The sequence below is a fragment of the Osmerus mordax genome, chromosome 18 (genome assembly GCF_038355195.1).
Source record: "Osmerus mordax isolate fOsmMor3 chromosome 18, fOsmMor3.pri, whole genome shotgun sequence".
Classification (NCBI taxonomy): domain Eukaryota; kingdom Metazoa; phylum Chordata; class Actinopteri; order Osmeriformes; family Osmeridae; genus Osmerus; species Osmerus mordax.
In genome coordinates, this window is record NC_090067.1 from 10,034,486 (window position 1) to 10,062,361 (window position 27,876).

At 46.4% G+C, this 27,876-nt stretch overlaps 1 protein-coding gene across 1 annotated transcript; it reads left to right on the forward strand.

Moving 5' to 3' along the window:
* Nucleotides 1–3,615: 3,615 nt before the first annotated feature.
* Nucleotides 3,616–26,993, forward strand: gabbr1b (gamma-aminobutyric acid (GABA) B receptor, 1b). The gene is made up of 18 exons (XM_067255630.1): nt 3,616–3,756; nt 7,065–7,199; nt 8,270–8,440; nt 9,087–9,188; nt 9,884–9,949; nt 10,179–10,370; nt 12,625–12,870; nt 13,038–13,101; nt 15,268–15,345; nt 20,201–20,351; nt 20,880–21,012; nt 21,199–21,315; nt 23,088–23,195; nt 23,466–23,559; nt 23,674–23,801; nt 25,712–25,840; nt 26,315–26,458; nt 26,709–26,993. Exons 1-18 carry the CDS (start codon nt 3,631–3,633, stop codon nt 26,991–26,993), a joined length of 2,469 nt encoding a protein of 822 aa, XP_067111731.1. The 5' UTR covers nt 3,616–3,630.
* The last annotated feature ends 883 nt before the right edge of the window (nt 26,994–27,876 follow it).

Consider the following 27,876-nt stretch of genomic DNA (forward strand, 5'->3'; position numbering starts at 1 on the left):
ATTTTAATGCCATATCTTATCAGAACACTCTTAGCATGTGTGTGTACAAGTAACATCGCCAGAATTCTATTTTTGGAGGGGCCCTATCAATGAAGGGGCCACTTAATTTTATGTCATAAGCAATCCAAACTCTGGGGGGGTTGGGCATGTAAATGAGGAGGCCTAGGCGTCCACAGGCATCCCCGTGGCTACACTGCTGGTGTGTACTGTACTTGTGAGCCCATCTCTTTGTATGATTGGGTGTGTGTGCATGTGTGTTTGATCTTGCAGCATGAGTGTGTCCCCTCCTGACTTGCAGAGAAAGGTTCTAGCTACCCTAGCTACCCCCACAGAGGCCTTAGTGTGGACAGAGGCCCTGAGTGGGGCTTTCCTACCGTGGTGGGTGTAGCCTTGAGCCTGTCAGCAGTCTTCTCAAAGCAACTTTAACTTCATGTTGCTGCTGTCATCTGTAAAGCGGAGGACTGTCTCCCGGGTGCTGCTGGGATATGCATACCAATGCAGCGCCATGCAACCAAGCCTGACGGGATTCCATTTTTTGACAGACAAAGCAAGTGTTCCTCCCGCACAAAATGCAAACAATAGGAGCCAACCTAGTTAACGTTCCGATCCAATCAAATTAACCTCATTCAGATCAACGAATCTATTAAAGTGGAGGCATGAATTAATCAACACGACACAGACAAGCTAATGAGGAGAGTGGACAGACTGACTGTGTAAAGACTGTAGCTAGGTTCCTCCCCCACGGAGCGCATTGTGGGCCAAGGGTGCCGCCCCGATGGCAGAAATGGACATTGCAGGCCTTTGTGTGGAGCCCCAGGCCACGGCAGGGTCTACGGCAGGGCAGCATGAGATAGGAACATGTCATGTGTGATATGGTATGGGTTGGGCCTCTGGCTTCCGATGTGCAAGCAAATATACCAATATAAGACCCAGGAAAAGAGAAGAGTGTGACAGAGAAAGAGCGATGGTGGAAGTACCACTACAGCTATTCTCTTTACTAAAGCACTCTGTATCTAAAGTGCTCCACTTACAAAATTACCCTGTTACTTCTAAAGGGTGCTGGAGAATTGCTAATCAGCCCTGCACAAAGATGTCAGTTGAATTTCTTGAGCAATGAGGTGCACAACATTCAAAACAGATCAGGATGCGTAATTAGTTTGCTTGTTTTCTCGATATCTTTGACAATACAATTGGTATAAATGAACATTTCTCTGAGATGGATGTCGTTCTGTCTCTTGTCGGAAAGTAAAGGGGCTTATAGGAGGATGAGCTGGGGTTGGGGTTGTGGGTGGCTGTGGTGTGGTGTGTGCCTCTCAGAAACACAAGAGCCATGGATAATCCCAAAGAGATAGGAAAGCAGATAGATTGAGGCACACAGATACATATCAACCCGCCAGAGAAAATAAGAAACAGTCAGACTGGTGTGTCTAGATTGAAGGAGAAGCTGGGAGGGAACCACAGAAAGAGATGGGCGTTATGCTGTAAAGGAAAATACGATGTAACAACTCCTGGAAATGAGAAAAGGGAGAGAGAGAAAGAAATGAAGAGGAAGGACGAAGGAAGGAAGAAAGAGGAAAGAGGAGAAAGGGATCAGTGTCAGCCCATCAGTGTGCTGATACATTATTAAAGACACCGACAGACTCACCCTTAGCACACACAGACACACACACACAAATTGGTATGAGAGCGCCTTGAAGATGGTTGCAGAGACAACAATGATGAAATTGTGTTCATGTACGAGTGTGTGGGTGGAAGGCAAAAGATGATTCATTTTGTATCTCAATCTGATTTAGTAAATGTGTCTCGCTAAATGAAATGTTTTTATTGATCAACATGTGGCAAGACGGCTACAGAATAAGCCAGAAAGGAAATGGGAGCTTTGATTGAAATATTCTGTGGTTATTGGAGACAGAATAAGTGTGGAGAGAGAATAGGTGATGAGAAATAGAGGTCACAGAGAAGTCTACTTTGATAATTACTTAACATTTATAATTAAAATGCCACATTCAGTCAGATAAGGGTGGAGATTGAAATTGAGGTAGGGCTCAACAAGAGAGAAGGGGAGCCGAAGAACTGCTCCCTGTTCGAGGTTGGGAGGAACAGGCTGTGTAGTTGGCTGAATAGAAAGGAGGGAGGAGAGATAAATGAGAGAGGCTGTGTTAAGGGATTGCAAATTCAAAGTGGTTTGTGAAACGGAGAGGGATATAGCGAAACCTCCCTCCCCTCCCCTCTCTCTCCCCCTCTGTCACCCTCCCTCTCTTTCTATCTCTCTCTCCCTCCTTCTCTCTCTCTCTCTCCCCCCCCCCCCCCCCCCCCCCTCTGTAAACCTGGCACACTCAATTTCTCTCACACACTCTCTGCTGCAGTCAACGAAAATGCACTGCTTAGACCTGTTCGCTTAACATTGCTCCCGCCGTTTCTTTGTTGCTTTTTTGCGGAAGGGTAAACGGATTACAGCAACATCAAAACGACTATATTGTCCTTACCTGTGTTTTTAAATTCTGTCGTTCCAATGCGTCTTGACATCGAGGCTGATTATTAAGAGTAGTAGGCAGATAGACAACTGTGGCATGTTTATTTATTGCGGTGATCCAACGCAACATGTAACGTGCGTTTTAATTAGGCTACTTTATAGTAACATCGCCTAAGTGATCCGTGAGTATGTAGATTTTGGATGTAGCAAAGGACGGATATTTAGAACCAGCACAAAGGTGCAGTCGGCTATGTCGCATGTATAGGCAATTCTTATTTTTCTCTTAATCACCTAAAAAACTAGGCGGCAGAGAAAATATGTTCTTTCCTTTCCTTTAAAATTGTTTTATAGAAAACAATAATTTCGCTTGCCGGGGGATTATAACGTGACGTTTTGACTCCAGGACCCTGGACAGCAGAATTATCTGATTCTTACTTCTTCGAAACTATCCAATTTAACACACTGCAGCGGTTTGGAATGGTTTAAAAAATCGAGCGGGCAAATCCAATTAACTGACTCAAATCTGCATTTATGGTTAATTGACCTTATCTGTTTCCGTTCGTTTATTTTGGTCTTTTCGCCTGCTTATTGATTGTGTTAAACGCTTTTGTCTAGCGCTGTTTGTTTTACCAGCAAATAACATAGGCAAACTTATTGCACTAATTCTATTGTCTAATTTCCTGCGGATAGTCTCATAGTCGCGACAACATGTGTTGAAAACTTTGTTTTTATCCTTTATGACCTTAATCTTTATGTATTTTTCATTAGGTCATAGCGTAATACATGTTACCCTTCAGTAAAAAAAGATGACAACAGTGTAGAAAGAGGCTACAAATTAAGCCCACTGAAACTATAAAAATTGTCTTTACAAAAACTGCCATTGCCAGTTCAATAAATGACTAATATCAGAGCAAATAGAAACTACAAGATCACCTGCTTCACACATCAAAGTGTGTGAAGTTTTTATTTATTTATTATTATTTTTATAATTTTTTTGAGTCCTCTCTTCCACCATGGCGGTTTCCAGTCCAAGTCTACCTGGGGGTGGACGCTCCGTCAAGAGATGTACTCTGATCTTCGCCTCGTTGACTTTACTACTCTCTTGGTCCTGCCCGGCTCTAGGCAAGAAGAAACTCTACATTGGTGCCCTGTTCCCCATGAGCGGAGGATGGCCCGGGGGACAGGCATGTCTTCCTTCCGCTCAGATGGCGCTCGACTTGGTGAACAAGAGAACTGATATACTGCCAGACTACGAGTTGGAACTCATACACTATGATAGCATGGTGAGTACAGCTCATACACTATGATAGCATGGTGAGTACAGCTCATACACTATGATAGCATGTTGAGTACAGCTCACACACTATGATAGCATGTTGAGTACAGCTCATACACTATGATAGCATGTTGAGTACAGCTCATACACTATGATAGCATGGTGAGTACAGCTCATACACTATGATAGCATGGTGAGTAGAGGCTGCACAAGAGCGTCTGCTAAATGACTAAATGTAAGTGCACGATGAACTATCACAGACTTGCCCATGCACTGTGCAAGGGGCGTGTTTTAACATCTGCTTACACACAAATTCTTGTCTCACGTGATTTGAGGGATCATTCATTATTCATGACGAACGTTATGATAGGGAAAGCCTTCCTTTGATGCCTGTTCCATGGAAAATATCCATGGAACAGGCATCATTCTCATGTTCACATTCTAGTGGAACGTCACCACACTCCTCCTTAATGCCAAGTGCTGTCTGGTCACCTCATAAACTCCTCTGCTCTTCGATTTCCAATCGCTTCCACTCCCGTTCTCCTCTACCTTATCACATTCCTCAACCTTCCCCCCCTCTTTCTCTTTGCCTCCCACTCCACCTCTTACTCTACCTGCGTTCCTCATTCTGCGTTCCTTCTTACTTACACAGGACGTCAACACAGCGCACTCACAGAACGTAAACAGTTAAATGCACTGTGACTGGTTGGTGTTGCTAAGAGCATTGCTCTGATTGGTTAAAACCGCTCTGCATTGGAACCCTACTTCAAAAGGCTGGAGTGTGTGTGGGGGGTAGAGGTTGGCATGACAACAGTAACCAAGACAACTGGAGTTCAAACAAACAGAGAACTTTAGATTTTGCTCCAATAACAGAAGAAGATCATGCACTTATTATAGGCTACCATTGCAACGGAACAGATGGACGGCAATATGGTGCAAGCCTGTCAGTGTGAGAACATTGTATGAATTGTAGTTTGCTAAATGGTATAAGTGCTGCTAGTTGGAGTAGTCATCCATATAGATACTTTTACAACCCCAGTAGCCTGAAGGCTATGCGGGCGCTTTGGTCGGTCAGCTACACGATGAGGAGTTCGACCCCTGTGGACCAGAGTAAATACGCTCTGATGGATCTCCTGCTGATTGCAAGTCACCACCATTGCCAGCTAGACCTACCATGCTGCGAAAACGCCGGTGTCATCAGAAGGCAAACCAACCTGAAAATATTCTGCATGAGGATCAAGTTATTCCCTAAACATTTCCATAGACCTTCAGAAAAGCTAATTAAATATCTGTCCAAGCCCGTTCATTAAAGTTGAAGATGCCATTTCCAGTAGGCTTCAGCGGATGGGGCACAACATTTGAATGCGGAATTGATTTCCCCAGAGCGTCGGGTTAGATCCATGAGTCACTTGCCACGCATATGGCTCTGGATTACTGTCAGTTTTGTTTACACAAAAGTTTATTTGATTTAGGAATAAGTGGGACACAATTCACAATGCACAAGGAGTGGTAGGCCTAGGCCTATGTCTTACATAGGCCTACCACTCTTTGTGTATTGTCCCGCTAAGACTGGTGGATTAGATCTAAAAATGCTAATGTAAAGAAATATGGTGCGCTGCCTTTCTGTGAAATAGAGTGATAGGCTAACCTTCAGGTTTCTGGAGACACGGTTGGCTTCCTACCACAAAATATGTTGAAATCAACATTATTGAAGGACATTTTCTGACCACGTTCTATCTGTTGGTGCCATAGGCTGATGTTTGCAGCAGCAGGGCAGACATGTTTTATAAAAACCTGAGTCCTAAGACAAAACAAATGTCTAGGCTGCTAGCCTGCTAGGTGTGCATTCTGACTGAGGTGTCATGTGAGATTTCACATAGAATCTATTTTAAACTGTAGTTGTATCTGATGCCTTGTTTGTATTTAGTTTGGTCGATTTGGCGAAGTCAGCCCCATCTGCAGACTGCAGAGTTCACGTAACGGAAGGCTCTTGCCTATCGCACGGATTCCCCAGAGTGAACTAGGGGGAGCCAGCCGGAACAGCGCTTCACAGGGAGGGGGAAAACCCCTACGGGAAGTCTGGGCATGCAGCGCAGGCACAAACACGCAATTCAGGCAAACTCAAAGTGCCTCCTGCACCTGAAGTTCTGGGTTCTCTGGTGAACGTTGTGGTTGCCTAGGCTGCTTAAACGACCCCGCATAATGTGGAATAGCTAATTTATTTAAAGGACTCGCCCTTCTCGTCACCGTGGTGTTGTTCACAGGCAATCGACGTAACCAAGTCCAAATAATTTACAATCTAAATTTACAGAAGTCGATTACCAACGACGAGTTCCCTCACTTAGGCCTAATTTAGTTTAGGCCTAAAGTGAGCAATGGAAGCCTATATACTCAGATCCATGGAAGCGAAATCGAGCGACCTGCCAATGCTAACTCGATTTGTAGACTGTAATTGCTCAAATCAAACGAAATCAGTCATAACGTATAATCAGTGTAACACAAATAATTGGCGTGGCCAGTTCAAGTTGGTCTGTGAAATATAATTGATTTTATATAGGCTACTGATAAATCCAGTGAAGAACTCCTAAACGCCATGCAGTTCTCCCCATATCTCTCTCTCATATAGCCCTTAATGTTCAGGGATTCCTACTGCGCTTCAGTCTCTGAACCGAATGATCAGTGATCTCTCTACCCCATACCGTTAGCATTTAAATTAAATATGGATTTTTCATTTGCTGCAAGTTTAGGAATGAAAGTGAAAAATACAATTTGTTAGGGGAGGATCAAATACAATGGGCCTTAAATATTATTAGATAACGGTTTCTCCGCATTCACCCAAATAAATGTTGTTTCCCTCTCTGCTAAAGCCACTGAGAGGACAGGTGCTAGTCACCCTGTCCTTGAAACGTGTCTCACCTGGCTTTCTCTCCCGGCTTCTTGTTTATGTGTTGTTGTGTGCAAACTAGTGTGAAATGAATGGCTGACTCCCTTACTCTGCCCCTGTGCCGTTTACCATACAAATAGCACTTGTATGTTTTTTTAATGCATTTCTGCTCTGCGGTGTATGTAATCAGTGTACGTCCTCCCCTCTACCTCCAATCTTTTGCTTACCCCCTGTGTTCCTTCTTTTTTCACCATCTCATCCTCTACTCACACCCTCTTTCCATTCCTATCTTTCTCCCTATTTTCTCTCTATCCACTTTTCTTTCAATCAATCTCTTGCTCCCCCCTCTCACCTATTTTGTCTGCAACTCTACTCTACCCTGCCCTCCCCTTCTCCTTCCTTTCTTCCTCTCTGTCTCCTCTGATCCTCAGTGTGATCCAGGAGAGGCTACCAAACTACTGTATGACCTGCTCTACACGGAGCCCATTAAGATTGTCCTGATGCCTGGCTGCAGCTCTGTATCCACCCTGGTGGCTGAGGCTGCGCGCATGTGGAACCTCATAGTGGTATGTGGCTCTCTCTGTGTGTGTGTGTGTGTCTATTAGTGTGTTTGTGTGTCTTTATGTGTGTGTGTGTTGGGGTTGGTGTGGCTGTGTAAGTGTGTGATAGTGTGTGTCTGTCTTTGTGTTCGTTCGTGGTTCTACTCACAGCATTAAACACTTTTTCCGATACCCATTATGTTATGGTTGGGTGCCGTACAGAATAATCTCACTGCCTTATAGTTAAATTGTGTTTTTTATTTGATGTTCGATCCACGTCGGGAGAGGTAGGCAGGGAGCAGTGTTGTCAGATAGCCGGCTGGCCCTGGTGTCTTGTGGGAGTAAGTCTCCGCCCCCAGGGAGATGTTGGCTACACCTGAATGCCAAGGCAATGACAAGGCAGCACACACCTCTGATCCACTTGGCAGGACAGCGTCAAGCTGAACGGGTGCCATCCAACCCTCCTGAACTACATGCTTGGAATGCCAAGCAGTAAGAGATTAGACCAGTAAAAAAGAAAAGAAAAAGGAAACTATTTTTGGCAGTCTAACTTTTATTATATAAATGTCATCTCATTTGGGGAGGATAATTCACCTACGTTTTTATACTGTCATTTATATTTGGGTCAAATGTATGCCCTAGAAACTGCATTTAACGTGTCATGTGGTGAATTAACAAAGCGGATGACTGAATTTGCGTACCTTTTCATTTTCTGTCCAGATGTGAACTAGAACAGCTACCTGGTAGTGCTATCACTGCATTAGTGTCATTCTATACTTTTGTCCCAGCTGGTAAAGTGCACTCTCACAGTGAAAAAAAATCTAGACATTCTATTCCTTCATTTTTCATGTCCAGTGCTATTTTTGAATCATAAAAAGCTTTTTTTGGCCAATTCTTACTGAGTGCTTTTGACCCATATTTCTGTACATGGGCCCTGTCATTGTTCACTATATAATAACACCTTCAAACACTGCAGCTGATCAATGAGGATGGTTTAAATGGCAGTCGAGCACATTTCAGTTAGCGCGATTTAGCTGAAATGGATTGAACCAAACGACATGGGGCCCTTTCTAAACTCTGCTAATCTCCTCTCCCAGTTGTCCTACGGCTCCAGCTCTCCCGCTCTCTCCAACCGACAGCGCTTCCCCACCTTCTTCCGTACCCACCCCTCCGCCACTCTGCATAACCCCACCCGCGTGCAGCTCTTCCAGAAGTGGAAGTGGACCAAGATCGCCACCATCCAGCAGACCACAGAGGTCTTCACCTCAGTGAGTGACCCATCTTGCATGTATGCCATAGGCTGTTACAACCCAGATTACTGTGGTTTGTTTAAATTGTCACATTCCCCATCGTGGGGAATGCTGGCGGACACGGCAAAGAAAGCAATAGCAGGTAAAATGGTTTCATATTTTTCATTTCCATTCCCTCCCTTATCTGTACTTATCCATCCTAACATCTCTTTCGTTCCCTCGGTGTCTGTCTTGCTGGCACCTGCTGTCTGTTGGTTCTCTCCTTCATTCTGTGACCTCTACCTTTTTTGTGTCCTCCACCCGATGCTCTTCATGTCAACATCATTTCTGTTTCTTGAAATCACTGTTTCCTCTGCTAACCTCCTCTTCCTTTTAACACCTATATCATCTGTTTCATTGATTTTCTGTTGTGCTTTCTATATACACTATTTGTATGTCCCTTTGGATAAAAGCGGATGCTAAATCACTGAGATATGAAATAAATAATTCCATATTGTGATTTCCAGCCATCCTATCTCTTACTATCTTTCTTCCTCTCTCTCTCTCGTTCTTTCTCTCTCTACCTCCTGCCTCACTCCCATCACCTCTTCCTGTCACTCCATTGTAATTATCTCTCTCCCCCTCTCCTCCTCTCTGTCTGTCGGTGTGTGTGTGTGTGTGACAGACTCTGGATGATCTGGAGCAGAGGGTGAAGGAGGCAGGCATCGAGATCAGCGTTCGCCAGAGCTTCCTCACCGACCCCGCTGTGGCTGTCAAGAACCTCAAGGTGCCTTCACTCCTCCTCCTCCGTCTCCCCTCCTCCCTCCACCTTTCTTCCACCCCCCCCCCCCCTCCATTTATCCCACTGGCTGCCATGGCAACTGCCAGGTGATTGAACACGGGAGATCAATCAGGGCCAGTCTGGAGAACACACCCCAGAGAGAGCTCACACACACCATTACAGCAGAGAAGCAGTGGCCTAGACCTGGCCTGCCACGCATAATCACCAGCCGTACCACTGCCAAAACACAGGCCGGGCCTTTAATGTAAATCTAGACTTTTGTGTACAAAAGAATCCAGTCAATTGGGGCATACCGCTTACTCTGAACCCCTACCTCCGCCCTTTACCAGCCCCACTCCTCCCCCTCCCCTCCCCTTCTCTGTTCCCTCCCCTGTTCCCTCCCTCCCATCTTCTCCAATGTGAGCTTGGCTTTCTTCCTGGCTGGCGCCTGCATGAGCATAACCGTGCCTAGTGTGCCGGCCTAGTTTTGGTGTGCAAGATTAATTGGCCTTCACAGGAGGAGCCGTTGTAACTGTGAGAATGCAGCCCAGCGGAGAGAGGAAGTTGGAAGATGTGCGTAGCGACGGCGGGCCCAGGACTGCTCCTCGACACCTACGTAGACTCCAGGGCCATTAGCTCGCTAGATTTGCTTTCCGTCTCCTGAGCAACTCTTTGTCTTTTTTTTTCTTCCAAATCCCTAGCGCCAGGATGCCAGAATCATAGTTGGCCTCTTCTATGAGACGGAAGCCAGAAAAGTGTTCTGCGAGGTGATTTCTTTTTTCTAATTTAGTTTTCAGTAAAAAAATACAATAAATACAGACTCTGCAGATGGTTGTCAGTGCGTACTTTAGGACTGTGCCATTTTTTCCAGTTTGAACTCTTTGTCCAGTGTGCCCAATCTGTCTTTACACTCAGCTTTTTGTTATCTCTCTCTTCCACACCTCACACATGCCCTATTCTCCCCCCTATCCTCCCTTCCTCTGTACCATGGGATAGGTGTACAAGGAGAAGCTGTTTGGGAAGAAGTATGTCTGGTTCCTGATTGGCTGGTATGCGGACAACTGGTTTAAGATCAAGGACCCCTCCATTAACTGCACCATTGAGCAGATGACAGAGGCTGTGGAGGGCCACGTTACCACGGAGATAGTCATGCTCAACCCAGAGACTGTACGAGGGGCCTCCAACTTAGTAAGTCCTTCAGTCACCCTTTCCTCCATTTCAGCACTTGCTTGCCTGACTAGCATTGACAAAACGGTTTCTATTGTGGCTGCATTCAAGTCAATGCCTAGTCAGCAGCAGCTATAGGGGGTGGGAGAGTTTTATTGTGGCAATCGTATTATATTTACTGCAGTATGTATGAGTAATTTAAGCACTTACGGTATGATTTGCACATAAATATTTATCACTGCTTTTATTGTGATATGAGGTACCTATTTTAGGTTATTAAATGACCGTGTCGTTTTCCCTCAAGCTAGTCATCCCTGGTGTAATGACCTTTTCTAATACAGACTCCTGCCCCGAATGTTAGAGCCTGAGGATGATGTTCAAGCTAACTCAAGTGTCTTATTAGCTTACAGTTTGAAGTTTCACATCATAGCAGATATTTTTGATTCTGCTCATGTGCCGTGAGCTGTCGTGTCACTGTCCAGGCATGAAGTACCACCGAGTTTGGCTTCAGAGCTCTGATAAAACCCAGTGGAGACTTGAAGTTGTTGACGTTCAGGGCACGTCACACTGAAGTGCAGGTGACTGAAGAGGGGACCATTAAAATGCAGAGCCTCGTCTTTTATTGATCATAGGCCCGGTTTGGTGACACGCGCGGCGTGCACCGTCGCTTCCTGTTTCTCCCGGGGCCGGTGGCGCGGCGGCGGTGACAGATCCAGCTGCTCGCTGCCCAGAGGGAGCATGGCATGTACAGCTGGGAGCACCAGTTTGACATCCTGTTCCCCAGCGGGAACAGGCCTGGATAGGGTCCAGATGTTCTGCAAGGCACCAGGGACCTTCATGCATACATAACAGCCTCCCTCCCCCACGTCGCCCACATCCTCTTCTCTTCTACCCAGCCCTACGACCCACCTCCGCTCCCTGCCCTGGCCCAGGGGCCGCCGTGCCCATAGAACAACCCCACTTGCCCAGATGGAACCTCATTCCATCGCCCTCACGCCACCTGCCACCCTCTAACCCCCACAGCCTGTGTTCTGACTTTGCACAGAAATATATCAATCCCTTCACCTACTCACGCACCACCCATCTTCCAACCCCCATTCCAGCCTTCATTTGGCACCTTTACTTATACCCCACTTGCCAAAAATGTCATTCTGGACCGAGCAATTTACAGTACAATAGTCCCCACAAATTGGCTCAATGCCGTCATTATGTTCACTCCTCTCTTTGATGTGAGGCTCTTGAAAGGATTGGACGTTTCTGACAGAGCTGTTTACTGCTTTTAACAAGACGAGAATCGCTCACATCCATTCCCACCCCCCCCACCCCCCTTTCTCCTCCCGCCCCAAATGCACCTGTGTGGCACGCAGAGGTGACAGAGACGGCATTTTCATCAGCAGAGCGCTGTTAGAAATGGTGGCAAATCAGCTTCCATATGCCCGCTGTAATAAAAGATGAGCGGAGCAGTGTTTTTTTTTAATATATTTTTTTTATAGCTCATCCTTAATGGAGAGGGTTTCTCAAAGACAACGGCGTCTGAGACTGTCTGAAAGGGAGGTGTTAATTGTCATCACTTCAGACCGGGTTGACAGAGGACTTGACAAGGGAGTGGAAACAGTTCTACCTGCTCTGCATAATGCATTCTCTCTAGGACGAGCTCAGGGAAGGTTTCACATACCAGAGTAGAAGCCGGTCAACCATTAGACAGATGCTGGGTGACCTCTCGAAGGCATCAAGAGGTTCATGTAATTATGCTGAAATAGCGAGGGGAAGAAAGCTAATTTCTTCCTCCAATTTACTCCTTTTATGAACAAGCTCATTTGGATGTTGAGGATTCTTTTGCTCCCACACTTAGTCCCCGCTGACGTGTAATGGCTGGGACATGGGCTGAGCACTTGGGCTTGGCCCCCCGGGCGCCAGCTGATGTAGATGCTTACTTCTTCAGGTTGCTCTGGGAGAAAGGACAGCAGGATGTGAAAGTCGAGTGTCTCCGGTGGTCTCTCCGGCGTGTGTGTGTGTGTTCTGATGCTCTGTGTGTGTGTGTGTGTGTTCTGATGCTCTCTGTGTGTGTGTGTGTTCTGATGCTCTGTGTGTGTGTGTGTGTGTGTATGTTCTGATGCTCTGTGTGTGTGTGTGTGTGCCACGGTTGTGAGATTTAGGTTTCTTCTTTTTTGATGTGTAAATGTTCTAACTCACATGCATGCACAACACACTCTCTCTCTCTCACACACACACACACACACATTTACTTATACTTTATTTCATTTTGCTTCCCAAGACCTCTCAGGAATTTCTGGGTCAGCTGATGTCTAAGCTCGGGGGAAAGAACCCGGAGGAGACAGGAGGCTTCCAGGAGGCTCCTCTGGCTTATGACGCTGTGTGGGCCCTGGCTCTGGCCCTCAACAAGACGGTGGGGCCCCTCAAGGCAAAGGGCCGCAGATTGGAAGACTTCAACTACAACAACCGAGACATCACTGCCGAGATTTACCGTGCACTCAACACCAGCTCCTTCGAGGGAGTATCTGTAAGTGCATCGCCATTGTAGCAGAGAGGAGAAAGAGAGAGAGACAGGAGGAGGGATTGAGAGGGGAATGGTGAGAGAAGAATGGTGTATGATTTGAGCTTGAGGAAGAGGCTCTAACACAGTAAGGTGGTAGACATGTATTAGTGATGAACTCTGCTTTCTTCCAGGGTCATGTGGTGTTTGATGCTCAGGGTTCTAGAATGGCCTGGACTCTTATTGAGCAGCTACAAGGTAAACCTACAACTCGGAAACACTGGATTATAATCACTATCCTCACATTCTCTTGGTTACTCCGTATCATAATGTGTCCAGTGTGTCAGTCATGACAAATGGCCGACAGACTGGTCTGTACAAGGTCTTGTAGTGCCTTTATGGTTACAATACAAATCATACGCTTGGGTGACATATGACTCCTGTAGATACGTTTGTTTATAAAAGTTTAAAGAGTGGCTTTTGCAAGGTGAAAGGTTTACACTGGGGTTTTGTTGAAGTCAGACTGTACTTAGGGCCTTCACAATGAGGTCTCACTGTTTTCCCCTGGTGCAGTTGTACTCTCCAACTAAAATTACAGAATAATTTGAACATGTGCATAAAAAGTTAATATAGGTTCTTGAATATTTCATTGGAAGTTGGAGGGTTTCATAAAAAGAGACTTTTATGTTGCTGCCAAATTAACTTTTATGAAATGCAGCAGTTTTTACGTCATTTCAATGAACCCAAGCCAATCCTCACTGCCATTCTGTTTCTTGGAAAAAAAAAAAAAAAAGAAAACTGCTGCCATGTCAAAAAAAGAAAAATATGAAAAACTAATGCAGCAAGGACAGTTTTTGAAAGGGTGTCATGCCTTCTTTGGAAAAGACTGTCTGGCACAGTCATCCCCAATCTCTCACCTCATTCTGCCTCGCTCTCTCAGTTCAGGATGTTTCAGCGTCCTACTTGTCTCAGTAAGTTGCAATCAATCTGTTTTCTCTTCTTGTTTTCACATGCATGCCAGCCTATGTTCTGTACAATAGTTGAGGGGAACATAATAAGTACTAAGAGCCACAAAAAAAATAAAACTTTGTATCTCCAGGACCCCAAGGCAGAGAACTAACAGGATGTCACCGTTGTACAGACTTGTTCTAACGCCAAGGCAGGATTGGCTCTGTCCTGCATCAGTAATGACTACCCTGGTTCTCGGCTGTGCCCGTCATATACACGACGAGGATGTGGTCTGTGTCATTCAGACAGGACTAATTTCTGTTGCCATGGTGGCCATGCCAGCCTCTTCTGTCAGAAGGCGATGGCAATCGTCTTATCTCTGCTAGCGTTGGCTCCTGCCTGCAAGGCAGCGTTTCACAGCCTGAGTTTTGATCACAGCGCCTGTGTTCCTGTGTTCAATCTGTCTGTGCTTTGTGTCTCCCTGACAGTGCGGCGCTGTGTGACACTGTTAAAAGCGCCTTTTTTTGTGGGGGAGAGGGTGTGTGTGTGGGGGGGGGGCTGCTGAAAATGAAGCTTGTTTTCCAAATTTCCTTTCAAAGTGCTGGCCCAGCAGTCCAGAAAAAGCAGGTCGAGTTTTGATTTACAATCCCTTTGAGGATTGATGATGAATCGTAGTGGCGTTTGCCCTGGACCGTTTTAGGTGCTTTGGTAACAAGAACAACAATGTGTAGACTAAGTGGCACATCAGATGTTACATCAAGCTTCTCTCTCCACTAAAATGTGATGTTTGACAGACAGGCTTTCCTACCCCCCCCCCCCCCCCCCCCATCCCCTCTTCCCCCCCCTGGCAGGTTGTGTGAGTTGCGGCGTTTAGAGAATGTTTGAGTTCTCCGAGAAGGGCTCTGATTCGCCCCCGCCCTTCTCCGCCTCTCCGTGTTGCCGTTTTCAGAGCGACTGTTCCCCAGGGACGCTGGAAGTTGAGCGCAGTAATTACAACTAACGAACAGCTGATAATTATAATGGTTTTTCACTTGAGCTCATTTCTGGTTGTTTTGGGTGTTTGGGGTCCCCTGAGCTTGGTTTGGCCCCGGCCTGTCCCTTCCCAGTGGCATTGCAGAAATATTACTGTTATTATACAGTAGATGGCCTTCTGAGACCTGGGGATGTCAAATACCGGCGGATATTCAAAGCTCAAGTAATTTTTTCCAGTTTAAAAAGATTTATGGAATTATGAAACAGTATTCTCAATAAAGGATCTTGGTTTTGGGAAACACAGTTTGTCTGATGATTGTACCTACTGTTACTGTATGTAAATCAGTCAAAATCCTGATTCCTGGTCTCGGGAAGTAGCTGTTTCTGTGTATCTGTTTGTGTGCATGTATGTACGTGCATATGTGTGTGTGTGTGTGTGCATTTGTTTTTATTTATGATGTGGTGACGCTGTCCCCCCCCCCCCCATCCTCTCTTCCTACATAGGAGGGAGCTATAAGAAGATTGGATACTACGACAGCACTAAAGGCAATCTGTCCTGGTATGGGAATGACAAGTGGATAGGTGAGCCACATTTATCTTTCTCATCCCTCCTTTATTTTCCTCTTCATCACTGTCCATTGCACTCCCTCTCTTTTCCCATCTCCCCCCATCTCTTATCCCTCCACCTCTTCTTCCCATTCCCTGTCTTCCGTTTATCCTGCCTTTGTCATTTACTTTAAGCCCTCCTCTTCATCGCTCCTTCCTTCTTCCTCCCCCTCTTGTACAGTTGGCTAAGAAATGTTCATCAATCAATCAGTCAGCTTTTATTTAGCATGTCGTCAGTGAGGATAGCGACGCTCCACTTAGCTTTGCACTGCTCAACAGAAAGCAAAATGATCGGGCCATGAAAACTGCCACTGGCTTTAATACACAGCATAAATTGAGCGGGCACAGTGATGGAACCATGTGCTACAGAGCAACAGCGGGAAAATTCATTTCATTAACTAATTAAACATGATGACCAGTTCAAGGCGTTGACAGGAAGAAAATGAATGGAAAATGCCTGCTGACAGTCAAAACAAAACAAAGCAGAGCAATCTGGGCAGCAATTTAAGTGGAGTCGGTTCTGTGACCTTGGATGTTGAAGAGTAAAATGGTCTTGCCTAATCAGTATGGGAGCCTGGTGTACAGCCCTGTCAGTTATGTCTTCCTGGGCTCCGGGCAAACGCAGATAGAAAAGTGCTTAATGGTTCGAAAACAGTTTATGTGCATTGTACTATGGAGGCTAGCGTGGAATTGGAATATTAAAAATACTGAATGCTTCCAGTAAACCAGATGTAATTAATCTTTTGTTCCTCTCAGCACTTTCTTATTATTATTTACCTTTTTAATTAATTGGTGATTATAACTAAATGAATGTCGCTGAACAGATTAGTTCCTTGGCAGCAATTTGAAACAAAGGGGATTGGATTGTCTTAATAAGGAGGCTGCAATCTATGTTTGTTTCCAAGGCTTTGGTCTGTAAGGCCATCTCACTGTCAGGCAGGCTGGTGTCTGGTCTTTGAAGGTCATCATGTGCTTGGTGCCAGCTAATCCAGCTTCCTATGCAGAAACTGTTGTGTGTACATCAATACATAAAGGTATTTAAAGAGGTACATAAATCCATGTGAGACATGTTCTCTAGTCATGTGGCATCTGCCTTTCAGCATCCCCAGCCCTTTGCCAGGATCAAAAAGCCCTTATAGCCCCTCGCCGCTTGCCCCCACCCCCTCAGTGCACCAGCAATGAGTTGCCTGTCTGTTCTCAAATGTTTGCCTTCATCTCAGAGATGATGACTCAAGAGCTAAGCTGTAATTTCCCAGGTGTCCCCTTTTGTCCTTCAGTCGGTTAGTGTTTGACGTCACGTCGGACCCATTGTGGCAGAACAAAAATGTCTAGGAGAGCAGCGATATTTGGGTTCCATGCCAGAAACGCTTCCCAGGCCATTGCAAAACTGTCTGGGAGTCAAGCTTTGTGTTGTTTTTCGCACCAGAGTTATATCAAGGTTACCTTCCCGCAATCTAGACTCCCCTGGCTGGGTTTTGTCCCCCAGAGTGTGTGTGTTCATAGGGGACATTCATAGGCAGATAACCTTTCGTGTTGCTGACGTTAAGATGCTGGGTCATGCCACCTGCGTTGGGCCCGTCAGCCCTGGGGGTGGTGCCATCTGTGTGTGCAGACAGGTCATCGGAGAAAGCAAGGACCCTTGTTATCTCCGTGACATTAGTGTCCCGGCGAGGCGAGGTGTCCTTCTTTCTTCGAGAACGGTCACCAGAGGCCAGCATCTTCCTCATGCCACTGCCCACCCCGTGGCACCCGCAACCAGCCTCTCGCCTCTCGCCAGTCTGGGAACCGCTCTAAAAATAACTTTGTCGGCAGTGACGTGACAGAATAGGGCCTCTTGAAGGAGATGGTGACTTTGTTCCAGATTGGTAGCCACGTGTTGAACCGGCGCAAAGCTTGAGTTTGCTCAACCTTTGCGGAAATGTGTGTCTCTATCTCGATCTCTCCTTCCCTCTTTATATCCCTCTTTCTCTCTATCACTATCTCTTCCTTTCGTGTCTCTCTCTCCCCCACTCCTCTCTCTGTCTCTCTCGCTCTCCCTCTCTCTCTCTTTCTCTCTCTCTCTCTCTCTCTCTCTCTCTCTCTCTCTCTCTCTCTCTCTCTCTCTCTCTCTCTCTCTCTCTCTCTCTCTCTCTCCCCCACTCCTCTCGCTGTCTCTCTCCCTCTCTCTCTCTCTGTCTCTCTCTCTCTCCCTCACTCCTCTCTCTCCCTCACTCTCTCTCTCTCTCTCTCTCTCTCTCTCTCTCTGTGGGTCGGCCAGTGAGCCCCTCTCAGAATCACTATCATGGCAGAGGGGCTGAGAAACAAGCCAATAGAATCAGGGTGGCAAATTAAAAATGACTGGCCTCTGCCTTGCTCTTTTAAAGCGCAGCAACACCCTGCCCCCTCCTTTCTATTCTCGTATCTGTCTCTGTATTATTCTCTCTGATCTCTTTTTCTCCCTCTGGTCTCTCCGTCTCTTCCTCGCTCTATAGAACTCATTTTGTCTCTCTTTCCAGCACCGTATCCCTCTCATGCTCTCACTGACTATTTTATTTGCCAGCATTTTTTCACACTCTCTCCTTTCCTCCCTCGTTCGATTGGTCACCCTGACAACCACTGCATCGCTGCTTTCCTCTCATATCGCCGTGGCAACCATTATGGAACCCGGTCGCCATGGTAACACACTGTCCCGATTCTACCATCAAGGGCAGGAAGAGGTATTACAGGGAGAGCACGGCGCCCCAAAGGACAGAACGCAGCGCAAATACACACACACACACAACACACACACATTCATACACACACGCACAGTGTATTTAGGGGTACATTCAAACTCGGCACACAGTCTCAGACGTGCACACAAATCCTTGTGGGATAGAGAGGCAGCTAGGCTCCCTTGCGATTTAGTCTGACTATAGTACAGTCAAGTCTGTAGAGAGTCACTAGAATGGGCAAGCTTTTGAACTGAGCTTCTCAAGCACACCAGCTACATCAAACTGTGAAGCAGTTACTGTATAATATATCAGCTTCTCCATATCAAGCGCAAACAGACTCAACTCCATACAAACAGTGTAGAGTAGACTCTGAAACTCCATGGCAACGGGCTTCTGTGGAAATAGAACCCCCCCCTAGCCCTCCCTGTTACTATTATGACCTCAGAACTCCATGGCAACATGCTCATATTAACATCTCTGTCAAACATGGCAGGCTTGTGTGCTGAGATCTTACCCAGCTCAGCCCGAGGCCTTGCCTTATCTGAAGCAGCTTCTGATCTGATCTGGGAACTTCTCAAAAGTGGGTTAGCTGCACACTAACCCCCCCCCCCCCATCCTACTAAACTAGCACCATTGTAAACATGTGCATTATTATATTTATAATGTGTATTATTATATCCACATCACATCAGTGTTCATTGCTGTTGCATGGATACTTAATGACAATTCCATAAAGAAGATGCAAGTGGTGTCTTGCAACCATGCTTGTATAAATGGTACCCACTAGGGGGATGGGTATAGCTTAGTGGTTAGAGCAGGTCAAATCCTCCCCAGTATATTGTTTTGGATTAAAATGGCTGCTAAATGAATACTTAATTATTATTACCTGAAAGCTCAATGTGGTATCAGAAAGCTGCATCAGGGCTATGACTATAGGGCAGGGCTGGGCACTAGGTAGGTCAGGGTTGGGTGTAGGTAGGGCAGAGTGGGACTAGTTAGGTCAGAGTGGGACTAGGTCGGTCAGAGTGGGGCTAGGTAGGGCAGGGCTGGGACTAGGTCGGTCAGAGTGGGGCTAGGTAGGGCAGGGCTGGGACTAGGTCGGTCAGAGTGGGGCTAGGTAGGGCAGGGCTGGGACTAGGTCGGTCAGAGTGGGGCTAGGTAGGGCAGGGCTGGGACTAGGTCGGTCAGAGTGGGGCTAGGTAGGGCAGGGCTGGGACTAGGTAGGTCAGTGTGAGACTAGGTAGGGCAGGGCTGGGATGATACAGGGTGTTGCTAGGCATGGCTGGGACATGACCAGCCAGGGCTGGGCAGCCTGGCCAGGGCTCTTGTGACTGCTGGAGAGAGAGATGTCTCCCTCCCGCTGTGCTAGATGCTGACACAGATACAAGGAGAAAAGGACTGGGTCGCAACATTCACTTATGAGAATCTATCTACCTCGAACAGAAATGGGTCGCTGCTATCCTCAGCTTTCACACTGATTTTATCCTGTCTGTTTTGCTCTCTTTTTCTCTCCCTCTCTCTCTCTTCTTATCTTGTTACTTGATTCTCTTGAACTTGTTCCCCTCCTCTTAGTAATGTGTATTTGTCTTTCCCACTCTCCCCATCACCATTTTACAACCAATCCCTTCTCCTTTTTCTTGTCTCTCTCTGTCTTGTCATTTTCTTCTTCATCTTTTTCCTCCCTCACCCCCCATATTTTGCTTTCCCTCCTATCCTCCCTCCCTCTCCCCCCACTCCATCCTACTACACAAGGCTCATTTCTGCTGGCTTTGGTCCCATGTCGACTTTAATCCAGTGTTTGTGTACTCTCTTTGTCTTGTCTGTGAACGCTAAATGAACCCTGTTGACGGAGTGAAGGGCTACACTTACTTCCTTAAATTATGTGGTCATGCTGATGCGCTTCAGCAGCGCTAGGCACTAACTTTACACTGGCCAGGCCAGGCCAGGGGCTGTAGCCACAACTGGAAGGCTTTTTACGCTGTGCGCTCGATTAGCTAATGACCTTTCTGACATTTCTCTTGACCCTGAAGCAGGGATGTTCTCTCTCTGTCTCTCTTCCTACAACCCTTCCTCATTTCTTGATTTCATGTCTTGTGGTCCTCCTGACTGTTTCTTTCCCCTTCTCGACCTGGTTCCAGGTCCGGGACCCCCTGCAGATCAGACTGTGGTCATCGAGGAGTTCCGTTTCCTCTCCCAGAAACTCTTTGTGTCTGTGTCAGTGTTCGCTGGACTGGGAATTCTACTGGGCATTGTCTGCCTCACGTTCAATATTTACAACAGCAACGTCAGGTATGCAAACACACAAGCTGTCCACTTTGAAACTTGCATACGGCTGGCTTTAACAGGTCCAAGATAAGCCAGAAAAAATGGGGCGAGAATTATACTTTTAGAAAATGTTGCACGGTTGGGAAGTGTTTTTTTTCTAAATATCTGCTGAGCCTATCAAAATTGATCTGTGTGATATTCACAGAGCTTAATATAAACGGCACAGTGTATTATCTGGTGTGACTTTTCCAAGCATATTCGGATTATATGCCTGACGTTGGAATCCAAACTTCGTTTGCATTCCGAACGGATAGCTAATATCCTGAACTCAGTGACAGTCTCATCTGAATACTGAATGCCTCACTGATGGAGTGACAGGCAGGCACCATTGTGTGTCTGCGTGTGTGTAGAGGCAGATAGAGAATTTGACAGCTAGACACACGCCTTTATGTGTGTGGGCACGTGTGTATATAATATTCTAGTCCCAAGGTGTTACAGCCTTTTGTGTGTGTGTGTGTGTGTGTGTGTGTGCTATATGGGTGTGTGTGACAGGTACATCCAGAACTCACAGCCCTATCTGAACAACATGACTGCGGTGGGGTGTATGATGGCCTTGGCAGCTGTGTTTCCCCTGGGCATCGATGGGCTGCATGTCCACAGGAAGCAGTTCCCTGTTGTCTGCCAGGTACAGGAAGAAAAGCCCACCACTGATGCATTGTGGGGTATTCTTGAATCTGTGTTCTAGGCATGTCAAGGTCATGGCAAAGCAAAGTGCCTCTCTAAAAAGGCAGAGCAAGGCTTTCTGATGTTAATAAGCATTTGATGGATTAAAGCTGCACAATTATAAGACATTTAATTTATTTGCTTGCAGTTTCGCCTGTGGTTGTTAGGCTTAGGCTTCAGTCTGGCCTACGGAAGCATGTTCACCAAGATCTGGTGGGTCCACACCGTCTTCACCAAGAAGGATGAGAAGAAGGACAAGAGGAAGGTAAATTGGAAAGAGTGTGTCTGGGAGGTAACGGAGCGAGAGGCCCTTCAGGAGAGAACAATTAACTGAGTTGCTGGCTCCGGGGTTAGGCTCAGTTTTATCACCATCTCAGCCAAGGGCACCCTACGTGCCCAGAAAATGATGTATTCCCCAATGATCATTTCACACGTATTCATTTTATTTCCTTACCCCTTTCTTTCTCTCTCCCTATCTCTCCCTCACTCTTTCTCTCGCTCCCCCCCTCTTAACTTTTCTATCTGTCTATCTATCACTGCTTCTCCCTCTCTTTGCTCCTCTCCATTTCTCTCCATCACTTCTTCTCTTTATCAAAATCTCTCTCACTCTCTGCTTCGCCCTCTCTCTCTTGCTCTCTCTTCCTCTCACTCCCTCCCCCCATTTCTCTTAGATCTGTAGCTAGCCCTTAGAGAGACTGCTAACCTCATGCCTGCCCTTGAATGTTCTAGAACTTCCATTAGTCCAGTCCCCCGAACCACTGATTCTCAGACCCCCCCCCTCCCTCCCCAATTGGCCCCATATCTTTATACCTCCCCCAATCAGAGTCTTCCACAACGCCTTCCACCCCTCTTGCTAATATATTCTACTGCCATTTAGAGGGACGTGTCAAACATCACATCTTAAAGAGGGTTCTCCAGCTGCGAGGCGAGAGTGAAGGAATACTCCAGGCTGGGAGATAAAGCCCATTACTGAATATGTATGAATATCCCTAGCAGGAGAGCCTATCTGGGGGGATTATATTATCGAGAGCCGTGTCAGAACTGATTGAGTTCATTTTGAATCACTTAATTCCAGAGCTGAGACTGCTGTAGCCAGAGCAGCCCCAGATCTAGACCCAGACCCCAACTCGGATTCAGCCCCTGCCCCGGCCCTTGTTCTAGCTCCAGCCCCCAGCCTCTAACCCCTGATCCAGCTTGAGGCCCTGCCTTCCCCTGGTACATCTCGATAGGACGCTGCACCATTCAAATGGAAATGTTCCGCTTGGCGCAGCCGTGTTTTGAAGCTGCCGTCGATGTTCGTTTTGTGCTTTGATTTCCTCTGCTTGTGTGATACCTCTCCAACAACGAGTTGTAGCTTTTTGGGCGTTGTGAGATAATACTCATAAGAAGCTTTGAAATGCAAGGAATCATGTACTTTGTAATGGGATAAGATGCTGTGGAAATGTGTGGGACAAATGTGGTCTGTTTGAGGCAGATAATATGTGTAAAATGTATTTTCTGCTGTCCTGATGTCCTATACATTAGCTGGTTATAATACCTTTATTTACAGAGCACTGGAATGCAGAGTGGATGAATCCATCCAGGAATGAACACTTATCTACATTGCAACTGATGAGGAACACCTTCTTACCACTGCCTCTAGCTAGAACTAAAAGAAAGCACAAAAAAGGATAATGCACCAAAATCAATACCCACTTTTCAGTTCTGTGCCTCACAAGTTTTCTTTGTTGTAAGAAGTATGACATTTTAAGGTTTTATTTTTTTCCTATTGATCGCGTCACGGAGCTCTGCTCACGGTTTGATTTTGGCTCTCCGTCTTTTCTCTGTTCATGGCCAAACGCTACGGGCCGATTGAATTGGCCTTTTAGCGATGGATCATTGTTTTCTCGTCAAGAGCAGGCCAGTCTATTTATGGCGCTATAAATCCCTCCCTCAAACATCAGAACTGTGTGTGTGTGTGTGTGTGGGGGGGGGGGGGGGTCGGGGAGGGGGGGATTTGGACAGTCGGATGTGACCGATCCTCCTGTGTATCAGCAGCACCTGGAGCCATGGAAGCTGTATGCCACTGTGGGGGTGTTGCTAGGCATTGACGTGCTGTCGCTGATGATCTGGCAGATTGTGGACCCGTTGCACATCACAGTGGAGGTACAGTATAATACAGAACACTACAGTACGCCCCTCCATAGCCTGGCCCCTTATTCACCCTGCTGTAGTCTCTGTTTGCACTGCAAGCAAATACAAGTTATTCGAATCAATGAATACATAAAATAAGACTTGGAAAAATTTGTAGCGCAGCATATTGTTGTTAGGTACCGTGAGTTATGTGAGATGAGGTATTGCCTTGGTATTCTGTCTCTCTTACTCTTTCTCTCTCACTCTCTGTTTCTGTCTTCTTCTGTCTTCCCATGTGAGCAGAAGTTCACCCGGGAGGCCCCTAAAGGGGACTTGGATGTTCTGATCCAGCCTCTGCTGGAGCATTGCAGCTCAGAGAAGATGAACACTTGGCTGGGTAAAGAGAAGAATGGTCTTCACTGATCTATTTATCTCTCCTCTGAAAACAGTAGATCTTCCCTGGCATGACCAAAACGCCTCTAAAATGAATCTCCCTCTCTCTCCTTTCCAGGGGTTGTGTATGGCTACAAGGGCTTATTGCTCCTCCTGGGGATCTTCCTGGCTTATGAAACCAAGTCCATATCCACCGAGAAGATCAACGACCACCGAGCTGTGGGGATGGCCATCTACAACGTAGCCGTGAGTCCGCCTTCCCGCTGTGCATACGTGTGTGAGTGCGGCTGGTGTAGAGAAGGTGGCGCGTGCTCACGTGTCCGCCCTCAAAGATTGTTTCTCTGTTTGCCCTTTCAGTGCATCTCTGGCTGCTGTGCTAATGTGCTCGCCAGTCATTTGCCTTTCTCTATGCTGTGTGTTAGTCTGAGGACTGTGTCTTTCACTAGCAATCTCTCTGTAGCGCTTCCCCTCTTCAGGCATGTGTCCCGTCCTCCTCTCAGCCCTTCTCCCTTGATTTCGTGCTCTGGCCAGGAGGCACTCTAGTTCTCAGTGGTATAGCTCACCTCTAGACATATTTTTCACCCTTAATGAGGAGGGAACTAGCTAGTGGGGCTTTCAGCATGGGTTATCTGTCCTAAATGACTACACTAGGGTGAAGGAGGCTGAACATGGTCCAAATAGGAAGTCATATGAGAGGAAACTGGGAGGGCTTTCCTCTCATCAGGGGGAATGAAGTCACACGTCAAGGTTTTTCCCCTCACGCCCCCCCCCCCCCCCACACACACACACACACACACACTTACTCATTCACATACACACACAAATGCGCACACACATACACATGCACACTCTAGTACACATACCAGAGGGGAGACTGTTTCTGCCAGCATCTCTTGAGGATTCTTCAGTCTTGGACCCAGTGTGATCTTCAAAGAACTCCCATCCCTACACTTCCGTAATTGGTTAGCCCCTTCTGTCCGGAGGTGTTCAAGATAAAGAAGTGAATAAAATGCTTAATGCCTAACAAAAGAAAGAGACAGTTTGAATGCATCCGATTTTCACTAGGCAAATTGCAAAAGTAGCCCGGTCGGTATGCCAATTTGCCCTACTTAAATGTGGTGTTTCATATTGGTTTGTAATACCAATCTTCAGTCGCCTTGCCGTTTTAGCTCTGAGCTCTGACACCATGTTTAATCAACAGCGTCCCCAATATGGCGGATTTCCTCTTTCTCGTCTTCGTCGTTGTTTTGTTAAATTCCTCTCCAAGGATTATCCATTATGCATTGAACCCAATTTAAGATTATGCTCAGTGAGAGAATTGCAAATTGGGTCTGCGAAAAAAAAAAAAAAAGAAAAATTAAAAAAATAACTAAACTGCCTGTGCACTCACTCCTCTCTTCCTTTCCCTTCATCTGCTTTTGATGAAACGTGGCCCAGCAAATCGCCCTCTCTGTAAAACAAATTAGACTGATCCTACACACCCCCCCCCTCCACACACACACAGCTGCACATGCCCTCACTCTATTTATGAAATAAACGACAAGAATGGGAAGAACACTGTCCACCTGCTCATTCTGGAGCAAAAACAAATAGGCACGATTAATTAAAGATTAATCACAAGGGAGCAATTAACATTCTGGGGCTAATCATTTCCCCCCAAAATAGCCCGCTTGCGGAAATGATGGCAGGTGTAATGATATGGAACGTTTTTCGCGGATTGTCTTGGATTGTGTTTGCGTCATGAGATTGTCCTCTCAGCTGTGACCTGTCTATGTAAGTAATGACCCGGCAGAGAAAATACGGCCTCTGTTGATGTCCGGACGTTCTTTTCCATTTGCGAGCCTGGATGAGATTTTGCTGGTTTTGGAGAGAGATGACTGACTGTTGGTCAATATGTATCGATTTCAAACAAGCCGTCCTGCCTCTGTTCGCTCTCTCGTTTTTCATCCTCCCTCTTTCATTTCTTCTCTCTCTACGCCCTAACCCTTTGTCTCTCCCTTCTTCCTCTTTCAAACTTACATTTTCTCCCTCACGGTATTTCTCATGCTGCTTTTCTTGCTATTTATCCTGCACCACTTCTTTCTCCATGCCTCCCTCCCTTCCCTTGTCCTCCCTCCCTTCTCCTGGCCTCCTCTCTATCTCTGTCTCTGTTCTAGGTGTTGTGTATGATCACGGCTCCAGTCACCATGATCCTGTCGTCGCAGCAGGACGCCTCCTTTGCCTTTGCCTCGCTGGCCATCGTCTTCTCTGTCTACATCACCCTGGTGGTGCTCTTTGTCCCCAAGGTAACACAAGATGGCCGCTTCCCCACTCATCCTGCCCTGTTAAGCTCCCATGTAAACGTCAGATGAAATGAAAAGACTTTCATCTGGGATCTAAGTAGCTCAATGATTTTATATGTAATAACTTCAGTCTGTTAGATGGCTGTCTTGGCCGCGCTGCTGCGTCAGCAGAGATATAGACCTCCCTGTTATCTGGCCCGTCTGCCTGAGCAAGTGCCTGTCTTTCTCTCTTTTTTCTTTCTTTTTCTCTGCTTTCTCTCTCTCTCACACTCTATTTATTTGTCTTTATTTCTCTCTCTTTGTCTTCCCTCTCTCTCTCTCTCACTCTATTTATTTGTCTTTATTTCTCTCTCTTTCTCCTCTCTCTCACTCTATTTGTCGTTATTTCTCTCTCTTTGTCCTCTCTCTCTCACACTCTATTTATTTGTCTTTATTTCTCTCTGTGTGTCCTCTCTCTCTGTGTTGTCTGTGCTGAAGATGCGGAGGCTGATCACGCGGGGCGAGTGGCAGTCTGACACCCAGGAGACCATGAAGACGGGCTCGTCCACCAACAACAACGACGAGGAGAAGTCCAGGCAGCTGGAGAGAGAGAACAAGGAGCTGCAGAAGATCATCCAGGAGGTAGTCTTTAGATATGTGCTTCTGTTACTGCTTAGAAGAGATGGACAACTGGACTCAGTTGAGGTCATTGGGCCAAATTGATTCTAAATACCATTTAATCCAGGGCAAACTCACTCAAAGGAAAAAGTTTAATGAATCTGCTATTATTCCTGCTACTCTACTTTCTACTGGCAAATCTCGGAACTGCAAGAGATAGCCTCCTAACCTACCTGATCTCTACTCTGTAACTGTGTTTGACCTGTGTTTACAGAAAGAAGAAAGGGTGTCGGAGCTCAGAAACCAGCTGTCTGAGAGACAAGCCCTCCGCTCCAGAAGACGACCGTCCACCACCAACCAGAACCACAGCTCGACCCCTCTGCCCATTCTCCAGAGCGACCCCAAATCCCTGGTGCCCCCACCAGGCTACCCCCTCCCTGCCTCCGACAACCACTCGCTCCCTCCCTCCTTTTCCAATTCCTCCAACCTCTACCAGCCCGATGGGAAGATCAGCCGCAACAACTGTCACACCAGCAGGCTCCAGTTGCTCTACAAATGAGATGGAGAAGTGTGTGTGTGTGTGTGTGTGTGTGTTTGAGTGAGAAGTTGGGTTGAGTATTGGTATGAGTCAGCGTTAAAATGAGTCAATGAGGGAGCACAAGAAAGAGAGATGAGTATGGTGAGGTACAAGATGAAGGCGGATGTTGCAATGAGGGTGTTTAGAGGTGTCTGCAGTGGATGAGTAATCTATGAAGCAACATGTTGTGGTAGTCAAATCCGAGCGGCCAAAAAACTACAACAAAGGAGCTGTCTTTGGATTAGGGGGACTGAGGTAGGGCCTGGATTCAGAGGAGGGGGGGGTTAGAAAGCACATATTATTATTTTTTTTTGTCTCCTTTTTTCCCCCTCTCCCCCTGGCTCCAAACGATTGAATTGCTACCATATTTCTGTGTTGATAGGAGGTTCTTTCTTTGTTCTAAGATTCCAAGTAAATCATGGTTATGCAGCTGTCTTCTCTGCATGATTAAGGAAGAGTCACCTGAGATTCGTGAATATATTGCTCAAGACTAAGGGAGTTCTTTATTGTTCTTGCACATTTGTTGTAAATATTGTTACCAAAAGGTGTGTTTATGGACACTGCAAAGTAAGATATTGGCTATGAATAGAATACAGCAGACAGAGCTTTTAAACATCAACCTTTTGTTAGACCAGCGATTGATTGTAGGCTACACAAAAATACCCTGCAAATGACATGTTTGGGTCATTTTGCATTGATCAACATTTTCCTATCCTATTTATTTTAGTAAATGATCCTATTTTTCTCTGTTCAAAGAGACTAATGAGGTGTTTTTACACAATTCTCTCAAATGTTGCCATCCTCCCAGTTGGCTGAAGCATGCCAAGGCGATCCACTCATCTGCTGTGTGCTGATTATAGGGAAG

Excerpts from the sequence above, each read along its gene's own strand:
- gabbr1b (XM_067255630.1), top strand. The coding sequence starts at position 3,631 with ATGAGCGGAGGATGGCCCGGGGGACAGGCATGTCTTCCTTCCGCTCAG. Across the intron at positions 10,371-12,624 it reads TACGAGGGGCCTCCAACTTA|ACCTCTCAGGAATTTCTGGG; the intron begins GTAAGTCCTTCA and ends TTGCTTCCCAAG. Across the intron at positions 23,802-25,711 it reads TGGCCATCTACAACGTAGCC|GTGTTGTGTATGATCACGGC; the intron begins GTGAGTCCGCCT and ends TCTCTGTTCTAG.